We start from the raw sequence: 18,967 nt of genomic DNA, 5'->3' as shown, positions 1-18,967 counted from the left end.
GCCCATATCGGACATACATTCATTTTTGAGGATTTGAAAAGAATGAAAAAAAAAAAAAAATTGATTATAGCCCATCGTTTTTTGAGTTTTTGATATTCTTTTTTAGCCTGGTTTTTCATCATTTTTGACCATGGGCTATAGGCCATACAGTACGGCATACTATAGCACGCCGTTTTTCATCATTTTTGAGGATTTGAAAAAAATGAAATAAAAAAAAACAATGGGTTATATATAGCCCATCGTTTTTTGAATTTTTGAAAAAAATAATTATCCTCGTTTTTCATAATTTTTGACCATCACACTGAGCAATAGCCGGCTATTAGACGTGCGTCTAAAAATGGGATAAAAAACGTCTATTTTTACACGTGTTTTAGACGTCTATTTTTAGACGTTTCTTATCCCATTTTTAGACGCTCGTCTAATAGCCCATATCATACGGCATACTGTAGCACGCCGTTTTTCATCATTTTTGAGGATTTGAAAAAAATGAAAAAAGAAAACGATGGGTTATTTTTTATTTAATCCTCGTTTTACATCATTTTTGACCATCCCACTGAGCAATAGCCCTTATCGTACGGCATACTGTAGCACGCCGTTTTTCATCATTTTTGAGGATTTGAAAAGAATTCGAAAATTTAAAAAACGATGGGTTTTAGCCCACCGTTTTTTTAATTTTAGATTTTTTTTTATCCTCGTTTTTCATCATTTTGGACCATGGGCTATAGCCCATATCGTACGGCATACTATAGCACGCCGCTTTTCCTCATTTTTGAGGATTTGAAAAAAATGAAAAAAAACAATGGGTTTTTTTCATAAAAAATGAAAAAAACAATGGGTTATAGCCCATAGTTTTTTGAATTTTAGATAAAAATAAATATCCTCGTTTTTCATCATTTTGTATGTAGGACTAGTAGCATGCCAAAGTTTGTGCTATTGCCATAGAGAATGCATTGGGTGTTTAAGTTAAATAACTCAAACTATAAAACATTTCAAAGTAAAAAGTTCCAGCATGTGTCTCCACAGTAAGCTGAATAATAAAAAGTGTGAATGGAGTTTTGTAGTTTCAGATTTTTGTAGTTTCTGAGTTATTTAACTTAAACGCCCAATGCATTCTATATGGCAATAGCACAAACTTTGGCATGCTACTAGTCCTACATACTTAAACCTACCAACCCCATTCTAGCCTACTTAGGTTTATGCCTATTGCCTGAAAAGGAATTCTTGAAAGGTGTCATAGTTTTAGAAATATAGTGCTTTCAAATTTGAGACTTTTAACATGGGGCTCAATGGCAGATTTTGGCACGTAAAAAAATCACTTTCACCTAGAAACTCCATTCACACTTTTTATTATTCAGCTTACTGTGGAGACACATGATGGAACGTTTTCCTTTGAAATGTTTTGTAGTTTATGAGTTATTTTTGTTTGAACTTGAGTGGGGTTTGAACCCACCATCTCCCGATCATGTGGTAGCGTTCTAACACAGTGAGCTACTGGTTCCAGACAATTCACAGTGCTTTTTTGTTTGTTTTATTCTTCTGAAATTTATCTTGAAAGTAAATACTTGAGTTGGGTTTGAACTCACCATCTCCCGATCATGTGACAGCGTTCTAACACACTGAGCCACTGGCTCCAGACAATACATGCTGCTTTTTTGTTTGTTTTATTCTCCTGAAATTGGTCTTGAAAGTAAATACTTGAGTGGGGATTGAACTCACCATCTTCCAATCATGTGGCCAATGTTCTAACACTCTGAGACACTGGTTCCAGACAATTCACAATGCTTTTTTGTTTGTTTTGTTCTCCCGAAATTGGTCTTGTTCATCTAGTTTTTCACCCAGTGAGATCAACCTAAGAGTCATAGGATTTTCTGTACTTTTTTTGTACTTTGATTTCAACTGCCGAAAGCCTGGATTGACCAGGGACCTTTAGATATTCAGTCTAATGCTCTACCAACTGCGCTATTTCGGCTTGTAAGTGTCACATCCAGAATATATTTTTCAATGTATTTGTTAGTTCTTAAACAAATAAACTCATACAGTTTACCCCCAGTGAGATCAGCCTGGAAGTCATACGGTTTTCTGTACCTCATTTGACCTATAGACCCTCTACAACAGTGGTTCCCAAACCTTTTCTTGTCAAGGACCCCCGAATTTACACTTTATTAGCCCGTGGAACCTAACCCTAACCCGGCTATAATCCATGGTCAAAAACGATGAAAAACGAGGATTTGAAAAAAGACAAAATCACTTCCAGACCATGGGCTATAGTCCATGGTGTCAGAGTGATTTTCGTCCTCAAAAATGATGAAAAACGGCATGCTACAGTACCCTAACCCTAACCCTTGATTGTAGGAGATAGTAATGTAGGACTCTACAGATCGAGTGCTATCCAGTCATAAAATTTGAACACTTGAAGAAACTACTACAGAAAACTGGAAACACCGCCAATGTGGCGCACTGCATCCTATCCGTAGGAATGAACAATCGACAGCAGGTGACAACAGAAACAGGACGGAAGACAATGAGGGCGGACACAAGTGTGGCCTACACGGGTCACATATAATTCGCCCAGCTGGTACCCACTTAGGGCCCAATCAGATCCCAGTTCAAACCCATATAGGCAAACACAGGTGGCGCACACATGGTTCTGAAATAAAATGGCCCATTTGGATACCACCTAAGATCCAGTTAGAAACCCACGTAAGCCCATATGAGCTAACACGGGTGGGCCCTTTGTGAAAACTGGGTGCACGCCACGGCCCACTTGGAACCCATGCCCATAGCCCATGTCAAAACCCAATTGGGCCCAGATGGACATGTTAGCTGGGATATATATTTTCCTTTCCCTGTAATGTCTGTGCTAACCCTGGGGGTCTGTTGAGGGGTTTATTATATATAAAAAAATAAGTTGGTCACAAAAAAGAAAACTGTAATTTTATTTATTTCAAATGGGTTGAGTGAATGAACTTTGCACCGCTGGTGTCATCTTGGTTCTCATACTGGTGGTCGTCGTGGAACTTGATGAGGATGTTGGGTTTGTAGGTGTCAGTCATCGTGGCCTCCACCCGGATCTGCCACTTCTTGAACGAGAGCGTCCGACCGCCGCGCTGACGCGCAAAGTCGGAGCCCTCGCCAAAGTTGTTGTAGTACATCTCCTTGTAGAGGCTGTAGTCGCAGTGCTTGTCCTCCTTGTAGATGGATAGATAGATTTTCTTTATTAAAATAATAATAACAATAATAAACTTTATTCATAGAGCACCTTTCATGACACGAGTGCAGCGCAAAGTGCTTTACAAGACAACAAAGTATAAAAAATGTAAAAAAACACCAAACGACATAAAAAATGCATAAAAAGACAAAAAGAAAAGAGGTAAAACGGTGAGATTAAAATCAAAGGATTCAGCCAAATGCTAAAATAAAAAAGTGGGTCTTAAGCTGAGTTTTAAAAACATCTAGGGAGGGTCCCATGCAGTCTAAGGTGGATTGGAAGTTTATTCCAAACGGTCGGCCCGTGGAAAGAAAACGCTGCTTTGCCATTTTTTTTTCAATGCCATTTATTGTGGCTTTTCGAGCAGGCCAGCAGTGGCGGTCCTATAAGGAGGCGGTTTGGGACATACCTGGGCAAGCAGTCCTGAAGATAGGTGGGGGCGAGGCCATTTAAAGCTTTGTAAACAAGTCAAATCATTTTAAAATCTATTCTAAGAACAACCGGGAGCCAGTGCAAGGAGGCCAAAACTGGGGTGATATGGTCCTGCATCGCTGCTGCATTTTGCACAAGTTGTAGCTTGTCAATAGACTTCTTTGTCATATCAAAGGATGCCAAGACACTTACAAAATTTGCATACACAATGATACACCCACCATAAACAAAATACATAACCAGTTACTTATGGATAGATCTTTCTCCAATGTATAACTGCCATGCCTTCTCTATGAATCTTTCTAAAACAAATACTTTGCTAATCTTAATAAAGATTTCTTAAATCATGGTACATAACAGTGGACCATATAGACAGTCCGTGGGTTCCTGGGTCTGTCCCTGGCTGGCTGGCTGGCTGGGTCTGTCCGAGCACGGAAATAGCTTTGAACTCTGTTCCATCGATTTAGTCATGGGATTGTGTGGTCCCCCTTATTTGATTATTGGTGTATTTTACCATTTTTAATGGTGCATCTAATGGTGCTCTTATAGTAGGCTAATGGATTGAGATGACTTGACTGGACTGTGATGGACTTTATCAGTGTTTCTTTCTTGGTCTTTTTTTTCTCTCTGTTGATACTACTATGTGTTATTATGGTTGCACTATAAGAAATGTCATTGTATGTCTCATACAGTGACAGTAAAGATCTTATCTTTTGGTTGGTTTTCACGACCAAGTGTCACTGTTGCGCAGCCACACGCACACGCACACGCGCACACACACACACACACACACACACACACACACACACACACACACACACACACACACACACACACACACACACACACACACACACACACACACACACACACACACAGTATATATAAGAGGGGGGTGGCACCCTGGCAGTGTTGCTGTCCCCCCCCCCCCCCCCCCCAGGGACCCCCACACAGAGTTGCACCACTCACTTCACACGGAGGTGATTTCTAAGTTAAATGCAACATACTGTATAGGGCTCACCGACCGACTCATTGGAGGCAATGTAGGGTTCAGTGTCTTTGCCCAAGGACACTTCCACATGTGGACAGGAGGAGGAGCCGGGATTCGAACCGCCGACCCAGAGACCATTGGACGACCTGCTGCTCTACCTCCTGAGCCACAGCCGCCTGATGTAACGTTGACAGTTCATGTCTGACTGTATTCATGTTACAATGAAGGTTATTAAAGGTTTTATGACATTCATTTTAATTTATTTTTATTTTTATTTTTTATTTTAGGTTTTATGACCTCAATTACACCCAAAAAACCTGAACTTTGAACATTCAGTGGATTTTCTGTGGTCTGAAGTTTTCTTTGGGGTTTTTTGGGCCTTTTGAGCTACAATGAAAACAGGCAACACAGTGAAACAGTGACATCTGCTGGCAAATCCCATTGACATATATGGGATTAGCAGTAAGTGATGTCACTCACTGCCGGCAAATCAGAGCACCTGTTTGAGCCAGAAAACCCCAGATCACAGAAAATCTACTGAATGTTAAAAGTTCATGTTTTTTGGGTGCAATTGAGATTAGAAAACCTAAAAAAAACCAAGAACAATTCCAAAACCTTTTTTTTAATGTCACAATCCCTTTAAAAAAACATGTATATACAATTTGAATCAGAAGAGTGAGAAACTGGAGGAAAGACCTTGTAGTAGGCCCCCACGGCGAACCAGTTGGAGAAGACGTTGAAGTCGTACGGCACGCTGAACATGACGGCCAGCCTCTTGGTGGTCTGTATGGGGTCCTCGATGTCGTAGGTCACCACGGCCACGGCGCCGCGGGCCAGGTGCGGCGTCTTGACGAAAAACAGCGTGGTCTCGTGGCCCGGACTCACCACCGACGGCAGAGCGTCGTAGCTGTGCCCGCTGTAAACGAACATCCTGCGTAGAAGGGGGGAAAAAAACACATACAGTGGTGAGCAGGTGAGACTGGCAGCGATACCACTCGAGTCGGCTACCTCCGCAGTAGCCTGAGCTAACGTGTTAGGTTTCTGGTCTAGAGGGGCGGGTCGCGGCTGAGATTTGCGCACGCCCTGATTGGATCTCATCGATCTGTCTGTCACCTCCGCCCCCCCCCCCCTCTCCCCCCTAGTGCAGCGCTACGTCACATCATTTGGAGCGACGCCCACCCGGAAGGGTTGACTCCCACTTTTAGACCAGAGCGGCCAATGCGTTCCTCCAGGCTTTACATTTTTGCACCAACAAAAATGAAAGCCTGGTACCGAGGCTACCTCCGCAGTGACTCTGTGGTGCCACGCCCCCCTTTGGTGGTACAAACGATTCACACTTGATTTATAGGTGTCAATGGGTGTAGTGTGGCAAATCAGCCACAGTGTGGCACATGTGAGTCCATGATTCTTTAATAGATTAATTGATGACGTGGCGTGCTATGAGCTTGTAGGTCTGCTATTTTTGAAAAATCGAAGAACGACTGGCATTTTAAGAATCTGATCTCAGGTCAGAATGGGTTAATCAGACCAGTGTGTGTCCAGTGGAAAGAAGTTTAGGGATAAGGGGTTTAGGGGTGACAAAAATGGAGCCCTATATATATCTATAAAGAACTACACACATCATATTAGATTATTAATTTATTATCATCTTTACTGTGCTATACCTATTGCCAACAATTCAATCAACCGACTGCAATCAATGGCAAACCACTTCACCTGTGGGCAGAGTGCAATTTGCAACTTGCATTGTGTCTGTTGTGAGATCTAATTTTTTTTGCATATTCAAATAATAACTATAGTTTTTGGATAAGGCAGGTTTGGGGCCACAATGCATTATAGTAAAAAAGAATAGCTGATCTATACAGCTCAAACTGCGACGTGTTTTGAGCTATAGTAGATCTGCAATTATTGCAATTTCTTTATTGGAATCCTGAATACTTTCTTTTTGCTATTTCTGAATTTGACTGAAAATTAACGTTATTATTTAATTTCAAATACATTTATATGTTCTTATGTTAACTTCATGAACTTAACCCATTCTGAACAGGAACCCATTTTGGTGTTAGCATCATGTTATGCTTTAGCTATTGAAAAATAGCAGATCTACAAGCTCATAGCGCGCCACCGAGTGGCGCGATATGAGCTTGTAGGTCTGCTATTTTTTTGAAAAATCGAAGAGCAACTGAACATTTTTAGAATCTGATCTCAGGTCAGAATGGGTTAATCAGACCAGCGTGTAGTCCAGTGGAAACCTCGTATGAATCTGATCTCAGGTCAGAAGGGGTTAAATGCATATGTCTTTTCATGTCCAATACATTGGACATAAAAAGACTATAGTATGTGGCCCCCTTTGTGGTTGTGGCCCCTAAAGACTGCGTATATTGCTTATGCCGGCACTGTAGAAAAACAGATACTTACTGTAGAAAAACAGATACTTACTGGGCGTTACTGAGATTATGTTTAGAAGAGAAGTTCTGGATCTTGATCAGACACTGGCGGTCGGTCGGTATCAGCGCCAGCAGACCATTGGCGATGTCTTCCAGCTCACCGGACGAATCAATGAGTATCTGCACGCCCAGCCCAAAAAGCTTGATCCCCCAGTGGACATGATCGGAAGCTCAGGAAACCTGTTGTCTGTCTGTGGCACAGAAGAGCAATTTGTTACGATTTAAAGGTTTTATGACATTCATTTTCATTTATTTTTCTTTTTCTTTTTTCTTTTAGGTTTTATGACCTCAATTACACCCAAAAAACCTGAACTTTGAACATTCAGTGGATTTTCTGTGGTCTGAAGTTTTCCATGGGGTTTGGAAGCCTTTTGAGCTACAATGAAAACAGGCAACACAGTGAAACAGTGACATCTGCTGGCAAATCCCATTGACATATATGGGATTTGCAGTAAGTGATGTCACTTACTGTCGGCAAATCAGAGCACCTGTTTGAGCCAGAAAACCCCAGATCACAGAAAATCTACTGAATGTTAAAAGTTCATGTTTTTTGGGTGCAATTGAGATTAGAAAACCTAAAAAAACAAGAACAATTCCAAAACCTTTTTTTTAATGTCACAATCCCTTTAATGGCTCATATGCTCGTGTTTGTGTATAGTATTTAAACAGTGTTGTTTTCGTCGACTAAAACTAAGACGAAAAATGTTCGCCGACTATTCGTTTTTTCACTGACGGAAACTAAATGGAAACTAAGCTATGATGATGACTAAAACTAAGACTAAAACTAAGCTATGATGACTGAAACTATAAGACTAATGTATTGACAATTTCGTCAACAGCTAAAAACTAGACTGAAATGCTAGCAAGTGTAAAATCAGTCATTACGACAACATCAAGGCCCACCAAAATACATTTTAGCCGACTGAAATATTATGACATTTAGTCGACTAAAACTAGACTAACACTGACACATTCCAGGTGATTAAAATGTGACTAAAACTAAATGAAAACTATTCAAGGGACTATGACTAAAACTAAAATCAAAATGTGCTGCCAAAAACAACACTGTATTTAAACAGATATGACATTTTTCTTATTATTATTATTATTATTTTCTAATCTTTAAAATGTTGTAACACATGTTTTTGTTCACCCAGTGAAACCATACAGATGAGCTCAATCAAGGCTGCTGTCAAAGCAAACCTATGAGGTTCCATATAACACACTGCCACAGGCTGATCACCTCCATATCTAATGTTCCATAACACATGAACACTGCCACAGGCTGATCACCTCCATATCTAATGTTCCATAACACATGAACACTACCACAGGCTGATCACCTCCATATCTAATGTTCCATAACACATGAACACTACCACAGGCTGATCACCTCCATATCTAATGTTCCATAACACATGAACACTGCCACAGGCTGATCACCTCCATATCTAATGTTCCATAACACATGAACACTACCACAGGCTGATCACCTCCATATCTAATGTTCCATAACACATGAACACTACCACAGGCTGATCACCTCCATATCTAATGTTCCATAACACATGAACACTACCACAGGCTGATCACCTCCATATCTAATGTTCCATAACACATGAACACTACCACAGGCTGATCACCTCCATATCTAATGTTCCATAACACATGAACACTACCACAGGCTGATCACCTCCATATCTAATGTTCCATAACACATGAACACTACCACAGGCTGATCACCTCCATATCTAATGTTCCATAACACATGAACACTACCACAGGCTGATCACCTTCATATCTAATGTTCCATAACACATGAACACTACCACAGGCTGATCACCTCCATATCTAATGTTCCATAACACATGAACACTACCACAGGCTGATCACCTTCATATCTAATGTTCCATAACACATGAACACTACCACAGGCTGATCACCTTCATATCTAATGTTCCATAACACATGAACACTACCACAGGCTGATCACCTCCATATCTAATGTTCCATAACACATGAACACTACCACAGGCTGATCACCTCCATATCTAATGTTCCATAACACATGAACACTGCCACAGGCTGATCACCTCCATATCTAATGTTCCATAACACATGAACAATGCCACAGGCTGATCACCTCCATATCTAATGTTCCATAACACATGAACACTACCACAGGCTGATCACCTCCATATCTAATGTTCCATAACACATGAACACTACCACAGGCTGATCACCTCCATATCTAATGTTCCATAACACATGAACACTACCACAGGCTGATCACCTCCATATCTAATGTTCCATAACACATGAACACTACCACAGGCTGATCACCTCCATATCTAATGTTCCATAACACATGAACACTTTCTGACCTGAGATCAGATTCTAAAAATGTCAGTCGTTCTTCGATTTTTTCAAAAATAGCAGACCTACAAGCTCGTATCGCGCCACTCGGTGGCGCGCTATGAGCTTGTAGATCTGCTATTTTTCAATAGCTAAAGCATGACATGATGCCAACACCAAAATGGGTTCCCGCGCAAAATGGGTTAAGCCTATAGAATCCAGCATTTTTAGATAGGCTATTGCATTTTAGATTTGAAGTTTTATATTTGTGATCGGCAAAATAATTCAGTGTTTTTAATGGCACCTGTCTTTTAAAACCTGTGATCATGCTGAAAGTTGAATAAACATAAACATAAAAATTGCATAAGCTTTATAGAGACATATAATTCCTATTTATTCACATATATGAACCTGAATATGGCATATATATACAGTATATGCAGCATAGGCTTCTGCGCTTGCCATATTATATTGGCATAATATGTTAATATATGTATTTAATAAAAATTTAAACACTGCCCTATTCTATATAACCAGCAGACCGTTACAAAACATTGTGTTTGCATTAAATAAGGTAAAAGTAATTTGACCTGGAATGAAGATGGACTCACTTCTTCAGCAGCTTCTGGTTATTTGACACAGATGACCAGAAGTATATATACAGTATAGCAGCCCTTCTTAAAGGCCCCTCCCACCCTTCACTCTGAACATAAATTATTTATTTCGACATCAAAAGAATGAGTCATTGTTTGGATATCGAAACATCTTCCCACTGGTGGAAAGGCCTGTACTTATATGTCCAGATTTTAATTTGAGGTATTTGTAATGGAGTATTTCCAATTTCCAATACTTTTATTTCTACTTTATATATATAGGTCTACTTTTACTACATTTATTTGAAAACCTTAGTTACAAAATGTAGCTACTTCTTGATTATTATTACAAAACATACATTTATCACTTCAAATATACATTTCGGTCATCACATGTGTGTGTTGTGTGTGCATGTGTGTGCGTGTGTGCGTGTGTGCGTGTGTGTGTGTGTGTGTGTGTGTGTGTGTGTGTGTGTGTGTGTGTGCGCGTGCGTGCGTGCGTTTAAAAACAGCTAATCTTTGATCTGTCACATGCAGTCTCGATGCATAGAGATTTCTCATCTGAAATCAGACGAGATCGTCTAAAATCAATTGCAGGTTGAATGTGAACTCTAGGGGGCGACAAGTGCCACACGCTGAGACCCCCAGATTATGCCCCTGAATCAGGCAGTTTTTATTTAATTTATTTAAAGACCTTTTAAGCGTCGTACGAAGCCAACTCTTGTCGTGACAAATCATGACAACACACACAGGTTTTTTGTTGTTTTTCTTCTTTGTAATTATTTGTTTGGTCCAAAATATTGTGTTTATTGTCATGATTTGTCACGACAAGAGTTGGCTTCGTACGAAGCTTAAAAGGTATTTAAATAAATTAAATAAGAACTGCCCTATGGGGAAATGCATTGTGTTTTCATTTCCTGGGCCGTTCGTTATTCTGAAAGGGGGAGGGACTGCGCCGCTCTATTGTGTGGCATGCATGCGCCTGGACCGCTAGGCCAGTGGGCACTATATATATATATATATATAGCACCTTACAAGGTGCTATATATATATATATATATATAGCACCTTACAAGGTGCTATATATATATATATATATATATATAGCACCTTACAAGGTGCTATATATATATATATATATATATAGCACCTTACAAGGTGCTATATATATCACCTTGTAAGGTGCTATATATATATATATAGCACCTTACAAGGTGCTATATATATATATATATAGCACCTTACAAGGTGCTATATATATATATATAGCACCTTACAAGGTGCTATATATATATATATATATATATATATATATATATATATATAGCACCTTACAAGGTGCTATATATATATATATATAGCACCTTACAAGGTGCTATATATATATATATATAGCACCTTACAAGGTGCTATATATATATATATATATATATATATATATATATATATATATAGCACCTTACAAGGTGCTATATATACAGTGGACAACAATATAAATCAACCAAGGTTCAGTCAGGACAGCTCACGAATGGATGGAATAGATATTTATTGAATATAAAGGAGCAGTATAATATGTTTATTATGGTTTGGCGATGAACTGGATCTGCTTTTTAGGTACTCAGACCAAGGCGATGAACTGGATCTGCTTTTTAGGTACTCAGACCAAGCGATGGATGAGAGCGTGATGCTGTAATTAACGCCTGGCAGCGTCCGACTGCACGGAGGTTTCCTGACTGAACGTGCTCTGCGCATGTCTGTGACATCTTCATGTCTGTGACATCATCATGTCTGTGACAGGCACAATGCTCATTAAAACAAGGCACAGCTAGAAGGTCCTATGGGTTCGATTCCCGCTCGGGACGCTGTGGGTGCTGGCGGCGTGTTTCCTCCTCCGCGTCATCAGTGCCCATAGCCGAAGGCGGGGGTTGGCGAAAGGGCCTTTCTGTGTGTTTGCATGTTCTCCCCGTGTCCCCTATAGGGTAGGTACCCTCACAAAAAACATGCAGTAATCCTGGTCCCTAAACTGCCTCCCCCTGGCCAGCCCGGGGCGCCTGATGGAGGGGAAAGGAACTGGTTGGAATAACGTGTTCCTTCCACGCGCTACGTCCAACCAGGGAAACTCCCCCCTGTCAGGTGTAAAGGAGCGACTTGGACACTCAGGCATGAAGGAAGCATGAGTTCAAGTCCGTTGCTCTCCCCATGTCCCCCATATATGGGGACTAGTTTGGCGGAGGGTGTGTAGAGCCCAGGATCACATTAGATGATTGACACAGGGGTGAAAAATGGGTTACAAAATCGTGGGATAAAACTGCCAACAGACTCAGCATGTTTTATCGCCGAGGGCAGGGCGTTCCGCACACAGTGTGGGGGGGGAAACCACTGCAAAGTTACCCCCTTAATTTACGACTTTGGTCGCAGGTAATATCAACAAATATTGGAACGTGTGAAATAAATGCCTAAAGGAAATGTGGTTCTGATTAATTAATCAATCACCACTGCTGATCTTGGCCCATGTAGTTGGGAGACAGCTTGCAGTTCCAAGTTAAAGGAGCATTCAGTGATTTGGAAAAACAAACGGTCCGCTCCGGTAACAAGATGTACACATGCACGCTCTACAGCACGACACACACACACACACACACACACACACACACACACACACACACACACAACAGGCCAACAGCGCGCACACCAAGGCCCGCCCCCGCTCGATCATGGCGTCAGGCCCCTCTCTATCCTGATTGGATGATGGCTGGTCCATTATAGCCAAAAGCTAAACCCACGTTTAGTTTTTTACCCCAGGTGTTAACTGGGGAGGAACTCCTTATATGGTCAGCAGCACACTCTACAGTATAGGGAGGATTAATTATCACAACAAAACAAGTGATATTTGAATTAAGTGAAATCACTGAATATAGCTTTAACACACAACCACCATTAAGACCTGAGGCTGATTGTCTTCTCGTCTAAATGGCATGTGTCTGCTCGCTGATACATCAGATACTGTCAGTATATCAGTCAACATGAAGACAACAACATATTGGGTTAACCGTGGGATAGGAATGGATCAGAGGTTCTCAGCGTTTGCTGAGCTCTGGAACCTGTCAACAGGGGACTGGGTGCCCACACTTTTTTGACTTAAGAGCTACTTTCACAATAACCAGCTCAACAAGATCTACAGTATATGCTCACCCAAAAAAGTATTATCCCATTGCTGAAAACATGCAGCACTGGCGTTACATACTATAAGACAAACACACTGGGAATGGGAAATAGAGAGAGAGGAAAATGGAATTCGTAGTTATTTGTATAATATGACTTTGTATTTGTAATGCATTTGTATTTTTTGAACCCGTTCTGACCTGAGATCAGATTCATACGAGGTTTCCGCCGGACACACACTGGTCTGATTAACCCATTCTGACCTGGGAACAGATTCTAAAAAATGTCAGTCGCTCTTCGATAAAAAAAAAAATAGCAGACCTACAAGCTCGTATCGCGCCACTCGGTGGCGCGATATGAGCTTGTAGATCTGCTATTTTTCAATAGCTAAAGCATGACATGATGCCGACACCAAAATGGGTGCCCGGTCAGAATGGGTTAATGATATATATTTTGGGGCATGTCATGTGGTCTACCTGCACAGCCATTGTGATCTAGATCGCGATCTACCTTCTGGGCACACCCTTGCGTGACTATAGCATATTATTTCACTTAGATAATGACTATTAAAGACTTGATTAAATTAGTTATGCGTATAGTATTGTGCAACAAACTAAACCAAGCCCTTAGGCCTAAATAACAGCCATGATTTAATCTCATGTTGTTGTTTTTTTTTACCCCACCCCACCACACCAAGCCCATATCCATATCCCATAATAGCCAACGCAGCAGTGGTCCCGGCTTCATTCTTAGTCGAAGTGTCTTTTTGAGAAAGACACTGAACCCCTAATTGCTCCTGATGTGCTTGGTTGGTGCCTTGCATGGTTTCCGCCGCCATCGATGACTGAATGAATGGGTCAATGTAATGCGCAAGCTATGTAAAGCGCCTTGGATAAAGGCGCTATATACAAAAATACACCATTTCCAAGGGACCTTCCCATAGATCCGAAGTCCCGTTAGTCCGAACATGCACTGCTCCCGTGCTTGCGGTTAGGTTTAGGTTTGCTCCCGTGCTTGCGGTTAGGTTTAGGTTAGGGTTAGAGATGGGGATAGTAATTTCGGAACAATGAACCTTCTGACTAATGACACACGTTTTCTCTGTATTCAGTACGCCGTGGCCTCTGGCTATAGTCTATATATAAAGGTGTGAGGTACTTTCACATTCACTTCGACCCGTTACAGTCTATATGGACTTCTTTAACAACAAACTGCCGCTCCTGGACGGAGAGGAGAGATGTCCGAATCTCCGGCGCTCATCATCGGTTTCATCGTTGCTCTGTTAGTCGTCGTCGTCACTTCTGTTTTCCTGAAGTATCTACACGGCGGTAAGACCAGTGGCGTGCACAGACATTTAGAGGGGCAGGTGCTCAAGTGAAAAAAAAGGGCACCTTGTGCAGCGCATTTTGGGGCGGGAACCCATTTTGGTGCTTTAGCTATTGAAAAATAGCGGTGGCGCGCTACGAGCTTGTAGGTCTGCTATTTTTATTTTATCGAAGAACCACTGACATAGAAACATATAGCTTTAGATTGTGGGGGCCTAAATAATAGAAGCGTTTTTATCAAGATTTGATCAATGTCACCGCATGGTCCACACACTACAATTTTTTTTTTAAGAGCAAAATTGCCAAAAGGGCAGGGGGTGCTCTAGCACCCCCAAGTGTCTGTGCACGCCACTGGGTAAGACGACGACGGCGGGAAGGAGAGGTGGTGCCGCGGTGGTGATCCTGGCGGGAATGTGCGACTCCGGAAAGACCCTGCTGTTCACTCGGCATGCTGTCCCGGAAGTGTTCAGGCCGTGGAGAAGTTCAAGTCCACGGCGACGAGGGCCATCGTGTCCGTGGTGGACAGCGCCGCCGTCTTCCGGAAGGAGGTGGTGAGAGACGTGGTGACGTAGTTCCACGTAGAGACGTGGAGACGTAGTTCCTTTACGTTCTGCTGACCGACCGACGGACGCCGCGATACGCGGGAACGCCGGGCCCGCTCTCGTCGTGGCGTGCAACAAGCAGGACGTCGCGATGGCCAAGTCGGCCAAGCTGATTGGGCAACAGCTGGAGAAGGAAATGAACACGCTGAGAGAGCAGTGTTGTTTTTGGCATCAAATTTCTATTTTAGTTTTAGTCTTTTGAATAGTTTTCATTTAGTTTTAGTCACCCGGAATGTTTTATTGTTAGTCTAGTTTTAGTCGACTAAATGTCATAAGATTTTAGTCGACTGAATATACAGGTGATTTAGTCGACTAAAATGTATTTTGGCGGGCCTTGATGCTGTCGTAATGACTGTTTTTACACTTGTGAGCTTGTAGATTGGCTATTTTCAGCATGCAACCAAGTGTAAAATAACTTATACTGGATCTCTTGTCCACTATAGTCCCTTCCTAACATTTTAGTCTAGTTTTTATTTGTAGACGAAATTGTCAGTATATTTAGTCTTAGTTTTAGTGATCGTAGCTTAGTTTTCATTTAGTTCCCATTAGTTTTTGTCAGTGAAAATAGGTAGTCGACGAACATTTTTAGTCTTAGTTTTAGTCGACGAGAACAACACTGACATACAAACAGCTCCACCAGAGTGCTCCAGACTTCCCTCTCCATGCAGAGCAACATTAGTGACTTCCTCCTGTGGGGGATTCCGAGACGTTCCAAGGCCAGTGAGTCGATGTGTTTCCTCCAACTGCGCTTTGGTCTGCCCCCCCCCCACCCCCCCCCCCCCCCCGGGGGTCTCCTCCCAATGGGACGTGCGTCGAGGACCTCCCTAGGGAGGCGCCCGAGAGGCATCCTAACCAGATGCCCGAACCACCTAGACTGCATCGTTTAATCTGCCCTGTGTGAACACAACATGAGCGTACAAATAAAATGGAACCAATTGGACCACTCTTTCTCTCAAGAGTTACCACGTTGAGAACCAGTGGTCTATGCCAGGGGTGGGCAACTTTGACGATGGAGAGGGCCACTATATTTCCACACTCACTCCCTAGGGCCATATTTTACTGTCGTAGCAAAAATAGCCGATCTACAAGCTCAAAACGCGCCGCGCTGCGACGCGTTTTGAGCTTGTAGATCAGCTATTTTTTGCTATATTCGAATTGGAATCCTGAAAATCTACATTTTTATGTCATTTCAAATGCCTTTAATTTATACGTGTGTTGAGCATTGAGCTACTGATTTAGACTGAAGTAATTAAAGCGGGTCATGTTTTGCATGTCGTGGAATTGTAAACAGCTGGAACCAATATTATATTAGTATTCTGATATTAACCTGAGGGCCACATTAAGTGAAGGTGGGGGCCGCTAGTTGCCCAACCCTGGTCTATGCTAAGTTGACAACTTTATCACAATATGTTATCCCCATCAGTGGACCCCAAAACCATTCCCCGCAAGTTAGAAGTAGTAAGAGGAAAGGTGGAGTTGAAAGTACACTTACCGACATTAGAAAAGTGCACTCCTCTCCCCAGAACACAGAGGTGTTGAACGCCAGTGCCCATAACAGTCATAGCCAATTGGAATGGAATATGAAAACTCTCTGTAGTAGCATAATATGTTAGGGTGATCAATGAAAGTATTATGTAGGTATATAGTGGAGGATATTAATGACACGATCGTTCACTTTATGGTACAAGCACCAAATTTGGTACACAAGTGCTTCAGAACCTACTCTCTCAGAAAAGTACGTTGTCCACTTGAAAAAACGAAATGGCCACCATTTTTCAAGATGGCCGCCAAATGAAAAGGGCCTTTTGTGGCGGTTCTGGACAACCGTGGGTCCGACCGACTCGAGACCGGGCACTGCACTCCCTGTGGGTGTGTGGAACGTGTGCGTCGAATTTGAAGTCGGTGGGGCGAACGGTTCTTGGGTTATGTGGATTACAGATGTACAGACACACACACAGACTTGAATATATGTCAATGGGCAATGCCCATTGGGTTTTTTTTTTAGATGATGGGTAAGAAGAGAGAGATGTGATGTCAGGTGGTGTGGGCTAAGAAGTGGTCAGGGCTATATGAGATGTACAGTAAGTGCAAAGAGAGATGGTGAGGGAGGGAGAAAATTATTTGTACCAATTGACCAGACAGTAGTGTAACAGGTTAAGGTGAGTATAGAGATGGAAATGTTCTAGCAAGGGAAGCCAATGTATTGAGAATATGGGACATATTATGTATGTGTCAGGAGTTATTTGTGACAGAAGGCTACCAGTGAGAGGGAAGATGTATACGATGGTAGTGAGACCAGCCATGCCGTACGGTTGGAAACGGTGGCACTGATGAAAAGGAGGCACAGCTGGAGGTGGCAGAATTAAGGATGCTATGGTTCTCATTAGGAGTGAAAAGGAAGGACATTATCAGAAATTACTGAATTAGAGGATCAGCCCAGGTTAGAAGGTTTGGGGATAAAGCAAGAGAGGTGAGGTTGAGATGGTTTAGACATGTGAAAAGGAGGGATGAGGGTACATTGGGAGAAGGATGCTGAAGATGTAGCTGCCAGGTAAGAGGATGGCCAAAGACGAGGTTTAAGGATGCTGTGAGAGATGACATGAAGGTGGCAGGTCACAGAGGAAGATGCAGAAAACAAAACCAAATGGGGTCCATGTGTGGTCCAGCCCTATGGAATGTAAAATTGTGCTAATGAAAAGTATTTAAAATATATAGTTTTGATGCTCATCCTAGCTCCTACTACTATAGGGGATGCAAAGCAATATGTCTGTTTATCCGTCCGACTTCTCCTACCAAATCACTCCGTTAGCACACATCTCTCTATGCACAAAAAATGATGCATGCCACAGAAATCCATCTGCACTACATTGCATCCATGTCATATTTACTGTACAAATATTGCTTTTGTATGACATACTGTTTTTGCACAACATTTCACTGTGACACAAATTACATTACAATTTCCACATTAACCGACCCCTCCCCTTTTCCCTGCACGTGCACACACACACACACACACACGGTACTGTACAGTACACTATAGTATGTTACAGTACAGTATGGTAAAGTACAGTACGGTACAGTAACGTGCGGTACGGCATGGTACAGTATGATACCATAAAGTATGGTACAGTACAGTATGATACAGTACGGCACGGTACAGTACAGTATGGTACCATGCAGTACAGTACAGTACAGTACAGTACGGTACAGTATGGTACAGTATGATACCATACAGTAAGGTACAGTACGGTACCATGCAGTATGGTACAGTACGGTACAGTACAGTACAGTACGGTACAGTATGGTACAGTATGATACCATGCAGTAAGGTACAGTACGGTACAGTATGGTACAGTACGGTACAGTACTGTATGGTACAGTACTGTACAGTACGGTACTGTACGGTACAGTACTGTACTGTACTGTACTGTACTGTACAGTATGGTACAGTATGATGCCCTACAGTGCCGTACAGTATTATACAGTAGTATGGTATAGTACATCACAAAGGTATAGCCAAATATATGCTGAAATGCAAAACCAGTCTAATTTTGGTGGCCATCTTGAAATATCACCGCCATATTGGATTTTTGGATGGCTCGGTTTAAAAAGTTAAAGAGTTGACCAAAGGAATGTTCACGGCAAATGTCACCCTTGTATCACCAAGCGAACAACCGTTCCAATGATCTGCTAATTGCACAAATTCTGTGTGTGTGTACGTCTGTAATCCACGTAACTCGAGAACCGTTCGCCCCACCAACTTCAAATTCGACACACACGTTCCACACACCCACAGGGAGTGCAGTGCCCGGTCTCGAGTCGGTCGGACCAACGGTTGTCCAGAACCGCCAC

At 42.0% G+C, this 18,967-nt stretch overlaps 1 protein-coding gene across 1 annotated transcript; it reads right to left on the bottom strand.

Moving 5' to 3' along the window:
• Positions 1-2,922: 2,922 nt before the first annotated feature.
• On the bottom strand, positions 2,923-10,076 carry LOC310857427 (DELTA-sagatoxin-Srs1a-like). The gene is made up of 4 exons (XM_083763086.1): positions 10,024-10,076; positions 7,071-7,269; positions 5,328-5,562; positions 2,923-3,188 (listed from the first exon to the last, which is right to left on the bottom strand). Exons 3-4 carry the CDS (start codon positions 5,559-5,561, stop codon positions 2,940-2,942), a joined length of 483 nt encoding a protein of 160 aa, XP_083619212.1. The 5' UTR covers position 5,562; positions 7,071-7,269; positions 10,024-10,076; the 3' UTR covers positions 2,923-2,939.
• Positions 10,077-18,967: the final 8,891 nt, after the last annotated feature.

The sequence above is a fragment of the Protomyctophum parallelum genome (assembly GCF_964188405.1).
Source record: "Protomyctophum parallelum genome assembly, chromosome: 4".
Classification (NCBI taxonomy): Eukaryota; Metazoa; Chordata; class Actinopteri; order Myctophiformes; family Myctophidae; genus Protomyctophum; species Protomyctophum parallelum.
Note: the sequence above shows the minus strand (reverse complement) of the source record. Positions and strands in the feature narration are given on the sequence as shown.

What these genes read in the sequence shown, in the direction of transcription:
- LOC310857427 (XM_083763086.1), bottom strand. Translation starts at nt 5,561, where the DNA reads ATGTTCGTTTACAGCGGGCACAGCTACGACGCTCTGCCGTCGGTGGTG. An exon ending in CCGTGGGGGCCTACTACAAG is followed by an intron (nt 3,189 to 5,327) that starts GTCTTTCCTCCA and finishes TCCATCTACAAG; the next exon opens with GAGGACAAGCACTGCGACTA.